Raw genomic sequence first — 9,334 nt, 5'->3', positions numbered from 1 at the left:
CAATGCCCCAAGGATGTTGGTCTACAGGTTCAACCAGCACTGTGCCTTCTCGTTGAAAGCTAGTAAATTAAATGTGTTCTATTTGCTTTCACCTTGTTTATTCAAAGACACGATTAGGCAAAGACTTGGAATTCTTGCTAATCCACTTCTAATGGAAAACACGCACGTGAAAAATTCATCTGTCACCGACTTCTGATGCTGACCAAAGAAAAAAAAAAGGATTCTTCAGAAATTGGATTGCACACCGGACAACCGACCACCACCACCGACGACGATAAGGGATGCCAGCCAACCCACGCTCGGCGATGTTTGTTCAATTTCTTTGGCATTCACTTGAGAGGATTCTTCGTGATTTGATTACTGTATCTACCGGTTGTAGTGTCATCGACACGGCTGACAAGCAATCCTAGGAGATTTACCATTTACTATCAATCCCGAAAGTATTCAATCGTCTCTTCTTTTATACAAAATCTTAAAGAAATGAATTGCTTGAAATATTATTTAATCTAATCTGAGTACAATATAATTTCAAGATATTGCTATGAAATTGTTTCAAATTATTTTCGAAATTTTATTTTGAATTTTCTGCAGACTAGCAGCTAGTTCATATTGGTACAGCATACATTATGACTGGTCTAAAAATTAGTTTGATGATCAAAAGCTTGCTCTTAATACAAAGCTTTGATTTTCTGTTAATAATTCGATACAGACATTTTACATATTTGTTACATTCGGCGTGAATGTCCTCAATGTGATTTTTGAAAGTTGAGTTTTTATCTAGCATGCGTCCTAGATACTTAACTTCATCTGACCAATTTAATAGAATCCTTCTCATCGTTTCAACAGGTTTCGAATGAAGAGCTTTTGCTGTTATACGGTTTAAACGTTTTAAAGTTTACATGTACACGACGAAACACGTGTCAAATGTACAAATTGAAATTGAAACTGCGAAACGAAACCACGTGCTCCGGTGGGGATCGTACCCACGGCTCCCTATTGGCTAGATGCGCGCTTCAACAGTAGAAGCATCAACCTAAGAATGCTAATGTCGCTACTGTTCGTGTTACCAACATCTAGTTTGCCACGCGCTGACAGCTTGAGTTCCGGTCCTCAAAGTGTCAAATGAATTTTAAAATCATCCACTACAACATGGCATCGAACAAACAATGAAAAGATACTGTTAAAGGTGATAATAAACTAATTCAGGTCCAGAAAGGACAGCGCCATTAGCGTTCTACTACTAATATTTCTATTGCTTCAGCCTACAAGCTGCGGAGTTCCTTTTGAGAGACCCCGACGCTCGAAGGTTCGCCTTGCCCCCCCCGAACATACCGAAACTGTGGCTAATTGAGAAGTGCTGGGCCATCATGAAGCAGGCACTTCGGAAATGAAGACATAATGGACTGCAACGTAAAAAAAAAGTTGGTCCAAGTGTTGTACAGGACCTCATGAGTAGTGAGAAGAGAAAAGTTTGTGCATTTGGATATGGAATTGAAATTGAATAAAACAAACATGGGATAATCTTCATAACATGTTTTATTCTACTCTCTAAATTTGAAGATGATTGGTTGAACGTGCAAATTTGGCCAAATATTTGTGTGTGTGTCGCAATTTTATTCCGTACACCCTTTATTAATCATACAACGGATTTTGAAAATCTTTCCGCAGACGTTTTTGATTGCCCATGGTACTTCTGGAAGCTTCATGGGAGCTACGAACAAACTCTTAAGAAACTTTTTAGAAACCTTCAAATAGAAAACTTGTAATTTGCGCACTCACAAAGAACGCACGAAACCTGAAAAATTATGACGGATTGAATGTTGCGCTGCCACCTGTTCACACGCTGCTTGAATGTTTTTGTCTCTCCGCTATGATCGTTTTCGGGCAGCCATCCCGAGGTGAATGATTGAAAAAATGATAAATAATTCAATCGCTAATATTTCGATTGTGTTTTCAACTAAGGTACCGCGGGGCAAGTGGGTAAATGGGGTAAGTGAAAACAATTGATATATTTTACTGAATATGTGAATTAACGTTTTAAACCCATGCGTAAACCTTTGAGGCCATTGAGAACATTACGATAGGTAAGAGATTTCTGAGATTTTTCAGCCATTACTGCATAGTAGAGCGAAAAATTGTTAACCTGTCAACTGTTACTCCGTATCAAGTTGGCGGCGTACAATCTTATTTTAATATTTTCAGTGAAAAAAAAGTTGCGGAAAATAATTTCCTGTACCACTTCTTAGTTGTCCTCTGTGACAGTTTCAAACTGCAATAAAAAAGGTTTTAGAATTAATTCGACGTAGACCTAAAAATAACTAAATTTAAACACCGTCAATTTTCTTATCAGGTGGGGCAAGTGAAAAGTTTATCATTGGATTTGCGTTTTCTCTTTAAGTAGCCATAAATAAACATGGTTCGCAATTATCATAGAAAAACATAACATGCTGATAATTCAAGAAACACTATACTCAAGCGTTAAAAGTTATTAGAAATCATGGAACTTCTCTAAAAGATGTTGCCAAACATTACAATATTAATATGTTTACTTCGGGCAGCCAATTAAAAGAAAGACGTTGGCTGAAAAGTTGTAATATTAGAGAACACACGGAAATCTCGTGGAATGTCTATGTAAAGCTAGTTCAAAACATAAAAATGGGGTATAGGTGTATCCACATAAAAAAGATTCTAGATACGTTATTGAAGAGTTCCGTTTGATTTCTCCCGAAGAGCTATCCGACGTCATATCCGACTTTTTCAAAAACAAATAACGAGCGGTGGAAATTCTACAGAGCGGAAATTCAATTGCTGTCCTATAATGTAAGAACTAACATTGGAAATGTTGTCGAATCATTTCAACTAACATAACTGAGCAGAAGAAAATTCAAGTGAAAAGAATAGCATTTTCTTTGTTTACATATTACTTATGTTATTGTACATTGGGAAGCCTTAACAAATGTTAAAGCTAATAGAAATCGTGAATATAACTGTTTGTTTTTGAATTTATTGTTCAAAACAGTAAACTTTTCACTTGCCCCACGGCAATGAAAGGAAAAAGGGTCCAGCAACCCGACAATTCGTTGCCCTCTTCCTCTGCGAGAAACAGATATCCTGGAGAGCTATAATCGTTGATCATAGCTTCTGACGATAAGCCAAGATCGATCAGTTCATTTCCACTGATCCAACTTTATCGGCTCTAAACTTATCGCGATTATGATCCACAAAGTAAATAACATATTTGTTACCACCGACGGGATTCGTAGCATGTAGCCCTGTCGTCCTGCTTAGTCGCGCTTCGTCGACGACTAAGAAGCTTTACTCGGATGTTTTCTCAACGCTCTTCCGGACATCAGTTGAAATTTAAGCTGTAGACACATTCCAGCGTAACGCGACACCACGAGGAACCGACTTTTATTATCAAATTAGGCCTGTTCTCGGAAATATGCCTTTTGACGATATGATGAAACAGGTTTTATATTTAGCATATTAAATGTACTTGATGTTGTGACATTCATTTTGAAACATAACACTGTATATTTAGTAACAAAAAGCAGTTGCATTTCGTAACGCAACACCATCGCTGAAATGTAATTTTTCAAACATCACTCTATAATCGCCTATATCTGCTTTGCTATAATTTTTACAATCCGGGTTTTTTCTAGGCAATCCTTCTATGTATTGATAAGAACCAGAGTGTGACTTCAAACTGGAAGGAAATATTGAATAATTGCAGAATCTCATTGTTTTCATTTTATGAGCTCCGCGTTACGTTTATCTTCCAACAGGGTTCTGCAAATGGTGTCGCGTTACGCAAAAAGCATTTTTTATTTTAATTGACTAAATCGGTAATGTTGCTTTCAGGTTTCGGAAAAAATGTGTGTGTAATATTTTTATTTGTTTAATACATTCGACATTCTGCCTCACAGTGGAGTAATTTGATCCAACACTGGCTAAAATTAATGTAATGTTTTTGTGAAACCTTTTGCGGATGTCGTGCTTAGAAAAATCGTAAATGGCGCTTGGGTTCACCATATAAATTTGACTCAATTCTTTGCTACAATATTTAGATGTTTTTGTGATTTTTTAAGAATGTTTCCGGTATAGTGGCTTCGGATGGTGGCGCAAATAATTTTGAATTTTGACACATGGTACAATGATTGAATTTGATTAAAAAAAAAAAACTATGTAAACTAGAACACACTAGATAACAGACAAGCATGCTACGCCCGGTGGCACAGTCGATATACGTTCCTGAGGAAAAGTTTCCCAGACAAAAACGGAATCGAACCCATACCCCTAACACTACCCGAGAAAGAACAAATTACTCACAATAATCTATGCATACTATAATTTGGTATCAAATCATAATTAGGTATTGTTCAGTAGTTAATATCTCAATTTAGTATTGAAAAAAAAATGCTTCAAACAATTAAAAATACTACATTGAGGTATTCGTCAGCTATTGAGGAATGCTGTAGGTATTTATCTACACTTGAAGAATTCCACTTTTATATGAAAATCTATCATCATATGGTGCATATTACAATACCTGATCTATATCAGTTTGGTGTTTATAGAATATGCATGAGATAGTTTTTGAGATATTTTACGTCTGATGCAGGGCTCATTCAAGTTATTATTTGGCATGGGATACCTTAGTGTGGTATCAAGCAGGCATTACAATCTCATTTGATCACTAAGATCATCTTTGGATGGTGGTGAGATATTATCCTCAATCCAAGAGCGCTTTGATGTGATATAATCTGTCGATCTGATGCTTCAAAAGATATTCTTGACAGTTGCTTGGGCATTTTAATCCTATCCTTGCAAGGCTTCTAGGAGTATTGAATATAGCAGATAGATAAGAATAATCATGTAGACAATTCGATCGATGCCCTAGCGAATTATAAGGCAGCTTCATGTTACTTTTAAAATTCTTCATGTTTGTTTTCTAAGATCTTTAATGGTTTGCTAGATATAAATTTAATAGATTTAACGGAATCATATAATATCTCCCACATTCGATTCCTAGAAATATGTTGCTGATTACATCCCCGGTGAACTGACTTAAATGTGAACACTTCTTCAAAACGTGATTGCAGATCAATGTGATGTCGAATGCGAATGTTGGTGCAGTTATTCGTTACTGTAGTTCAAAAACAAAAACACGATTTTTGTATTCTCCACAAATTGTTTGGTAGTTTAATTTGGGAGGAAGTGCGTGGATTAAGAGACCTTTTTAGATCCTCTGAACATTCTTGAAGGAACCTTGTGTGAAAATTCCTGACGAGATACTTGGGGCTGTCCATTAACCACGTGGACAGTTTTTTGGGATTCCAGACCACCCCCCTTCCCCCATCGTGGTCATTTGTCCATACAAAAATTTTAAAAAATTTTATGAACCGTGATCTTTGGCCAGACCTCCCCTTCCCCCATGAATGACCACGTGGTATATGGGACGATCCCTTGATGAATTTTCCCAGTTCTTGTAAGAATGTGGTGGATTTATGGTGTTGTGGTATGGTGGATGCCCAAAAATATTCACAGGGCAATCTCAGTGAATTTCTAGTGAGATGATTTAATAGTGAATTAACGATGAGTTTTTTTTATTGTGCCTTAAGTCGTGACTGGATCTATTTTATTTTATTTTATTTGTTGGATTTTTTTGGTTTATTCATAGCATAATTTTTGCAACACTCGTGAGTTTAAAAAAGATAATTTATAATCAAATAAATAGTAAACTACGTTTTTTTTGCAGGATTTTCTGTATATTCCTGGTGAAGTTATTGACATTGCACATATCGTTTCTTCTAGAGATTTTTTCTCAAACCCAATGGGAGTCTCTCGTTCAGAATTCCCGGGGAACTAGCCAAGGTTGTTGCTGAACACATCTTATAAGGAGAGCAGGAGGCTTCCTGAAAGCACCAATGACATCTTTTGGTAATTTACTAATCTACAAATAAAATCGAATGATTATTTGATCTAATTAAATGTGTATCATTTACTTACTTCTATGGATTCACATTCAATTGATTTTTTATTGGTTTCAAAGTGTTCCTCTATGAATTCGCCATCAAATACTGTCACTGTTTTCGACGGGTTATCGCAACGGTTTATTGCGCGTGGACTGCTGAGTTTGAAAGATATTATCTTGCATCAAATGAACCAAAGATATTGATGAAAGATCGATCATAGAGCTCTGAGATGATCTCTCATTATTCGATCCGTATCTTTCTCAGAAGAGTAAAAGATGAGATAAAATGCAATGCCTGGTATCAAGTAGCAATTTTATTAGCACGGTCACGAAGTCCACAGTCCTGAATCTTATACTGATGATGTCCCTCATTCTGGTTAGGGTACAACCAGGTCCCGATGCCGTATTTTTTAGATACGAGATGTGTTTGATCCTTTGATCGCTTCACTTGCTCCTGTGTCATAGAGCAAAACAGAGCCGAAATTATTTATGTTTTTTTTCTAGTAATGAATTATTTTTCTCTGGAATACTACAAACAACAGGGTGGTGACATAATGAAAAAAGCTGCTAAATCAAAACTACAAAACATCATGAACTGTACTATATTTCCTAGCTATAACCTAATCGGCTTGAAGCTCAACCAAATCCCGCTCAATCCCAGCGAAATAGCCGGCGACGAAACGATTTTCAAAGGATCACTAGTACGAGAGGCAACCGATATTTCAAAGTTGCTTATTACCTCGTAGATACCTCTTTTGACCTGCATACGACCGAAACGCATACCCAGGCACTGCCGTGGTCCGTCCCCAAACGGCATGTAGCACCCCTTCTCCCGATACGGAAAGATACCTCCCTTCTCCGGAGCAAACCGATCCGGATTGAACTTGAGGGGATCCTCGTAGAAGTTAGGGTCGCGATGTAGGGACCAGTTGCTGATGATGGCGCAAGTTCCACGTTCGATGGGTACCTTCCGGGTGCTGGTTAGGTCCAATTCAATTGGATCGGTGCATACTTTGGACATGAAGGTTACCGGAGGCCACAGGCGAAGTCCTTCACTGAACACCTGCTCCAGGAACGGTAGCTCCGAAAGTGTTTCGTAAGAAATAGTGCCATCATCGTTGGTTGCATTCATGAGTTCTTCTCTCAGACGCTTCTGGATTTCTGGCTGTTTAGCCAATTCGTATAGGTTTAGCGAAAGGGTGGCACTCGAAGTCTCGTTTCCATCCAGGAAGAATGTCACTCCGTGAGCAGCCATGTCTAGTTCGGTTATGTTCTTCTCTTTCTTCAGCATACTCAAATAATCTAGAAAATCCAGGTACTTTTCGTTGCTTTCTTCTCGGTGACGAATTGCTTCAGCCATCAATTTGATGAAAAACTTTTCCCTAGGCTTAGACACTAAGCTCATGTTGGCTATCTTGGCAACACTCGGGAGAACAGTCATGACGGCCATCTTCAGCGCAAACGAAAGCGATGAATCCATCAACTTGCTTCCCATATCGCGAATTTCGGCATCTTGGTGTATGAATGATTGAGCATCGGCTCCGAAGATACAGCTGGATACAACATCTGTAGTAAATTTATCGCCAAGTTCTTTCATTTCTATCGGTGATTCGCAATGCTCTTTGACGTATTTGGTCATTTGAGCGCACACATTTTCTACGGACACATAAAGAGCTTTGATCTGCAATATACAAACCCCCATTAACATAACAAGTTTATTATACCATCTTTCATCTACTTACCCTAGAAGCAGTAAACGCGGGTGTAATTTCCGCACGTTTTGCTTTCCACGCAGCTCCATTGAGCACAAAAGGATTTCTCCCAAAAAGTGGATCCAATTCTTTGTTGGTGATCAATCCAATTTCATTATCGTGAAAGTTTTTGAAATACTTCACCAAAATATCTCTCGCCAAAGCCGGCGATGTGATGAAGATCTGCGGCGATCGATTTGTGAAAATGCCAACAAAATTGTACTTGGAGCAGTAGTCCCTGAACAATAAATAGTTAATCGTGACCTAAACTACTACATGGCGATAACGATCGCCCTTACTTGTAAATCTGATACTTCTCTTCCATCACGGGTCGGTTCCTTCGGAAGAACGCGGGGAAGTTTCCCACCAGCGGCAGAGGTTCCGGTCCCGGAACATTACGTTTCTTCCAGTAATCAAAATGCCACGTAAGATACAGGTACAGAGCAGCGAAGGCCGTCAGGAGCAATCCCACTGTGACGAGCATGGTTCTTTTTTTCTACGCAATGATCGACGATCGAATCGTCACTGATGAACTGCTCGCAAGTAGCGTGATAGGAAGGCTCGTTTTGCGTGATCCGTCGTTAGTCTTATCAGTGGAAAAATATAAATAATTGCTGCGTACACATATTGACTGACAGAAACCTGATGATTTTTATTTTCGGAAGAGGCCCACGGGGGATCATCAGTTATGGTGCGATTAATTTTAGCAGTTGTTTTGTTTAGTATGATAAGAACGCGAAAATTGGGGACGAATGCGATGGATTACAGAAGTCAGTGATCCGGAGCAATCTAGAAAGTAGGTTAAAGGTAGGCTTGACTGCGAGTTTGCATTCTTTTGTTATGTAACATTCCGTTTTATTGCGTGCTTCAAGGATTGCACTTGGATTGACAGAAGCCCTGATTTTTTGCACTTGTAATCGAAGAAAAATGTAAATACAGTGGGACTCCGTTTTTGGCAACGAAACATCATTAGAATGTTGTTCCACCATCCTTATTGGTCCATATGATGACGTTATTTCGAAGCAGATTTCTCCAGCGCAGAATGTAGATATATCGACTCGTAGTATTAATCATAATTTATTAAATTTGGGGGATGGATTATTAGGGTACGTTTTAAACTACAAATTGAACTTTAACACTTCACTTTTTGCAAAAAATAAAATACTAAAATCACTAGTAAGGCGAGCAAATACCTTTAAACTCTAATATGTGTTGCTTATCTGGACAGATAGGCCTAATTTATGTTCTACATTCTTTTCAATACTTACATGTTATCAATATTGTTTTGAAAGCTTTATCTATACTAATTGTATGTATGTGCTAAATAAAACCAACAATCGCATAAGTGATCTTTATTCAATAACTTGAGGTTAACATCGTTTAAAAACAATTTTACCGGAAATGCTATACGTGTTAGGATACTGAAAGTTATCTTTCGGAAAAAAGTTTGAAACATGACGAACTTGGATTAGTAAAGAAAGCGCATTAAAAGATTAACTATAGTTTACGGGGTCATGTGTTCAATCCCAGGCACCGTTCATAGGTAGACTACATTGTATATGTATCGTGGATAAGCGATCTGTATTTTTCGATATCTTTTACTAAGTCC

The 9,334-nt window shown here is 37.9% G+C and overlaps 1 protein-coding gene across 1 annotated transcript; it reads right to left on the bottom strand.

Annotated features, from left to right (window-relative positions):
* Positions 1-6,546: 6,546 nt before the first annotated feature.
* On the bottom strand, positions 6,547-8,597 carry LOC5579193 (probable cytochrome P450 28a5). The gene is made up of 3 exons (XM_001664240.2): positions 8,025-8,597; positions 7,717-7,963; positions 6,547-7,655 (listed from the first exon to the last, which is right to left on the bottom strand). The coding sequence occupies exons 1-3, from the start codon at positions 8,207-8,209 to the stop codon at positions 6,588-6,590; spliced, it is 1,500 nt and encodes a 499-aa protein (XP_001664290.2). The 5' UTR covers positions 8,210-8,597; the 3' UTR covers positions 6,547-6,587.
* Between the last annotated feature and the right edge of the window lie 737 nt (positions 8,598-9,334).

This window comes from Aedes aegypti, chromosome 3, assembly GCF_002204515.2.
Source record: "Aedes aegypti strain LVP_AGWG chromosome 3, AaegL5.0 Primary Assembly, whole genome shotgun sequence".
Taxonomy (NCBI): Eukaryota; Metazoa; Arthropoda; class Insecta; order Diptera; family Culicidae; genus Aedes; species Aedes aegypti.
This window is presented reverse-complemented; position numbering and strand designations above follow the sequence as displayed.

What these genes read in the sequence shown, in the direction of transcription:
- LOC5579193 (XM_001664240.2), bottom strand. Translation starts at nt 8,209, where the DNA reads ATGCTCGTCACAGTGGGATTGCTCCTGACGGCCTTCGCTGCTCTGTAC. An exon ending in GAGAAGTATCAGATTTACAA is followed by an intron (nt 7,964 to 8,024) that starts GTAAGGGCGATC and finishes TTTATTGTTCAG; the next exon opens with GGACTACTGCTCCAAGTACA. An exon ending in CCGCGTTTACTGCTTCTAGG is followed by an intron (nt 7,656 to 7,716) that starts GTAAGTAGATGA and finishes TGTATATTGCAG; the next exon opens with ATCAAAGCTCTTTATGTGTC.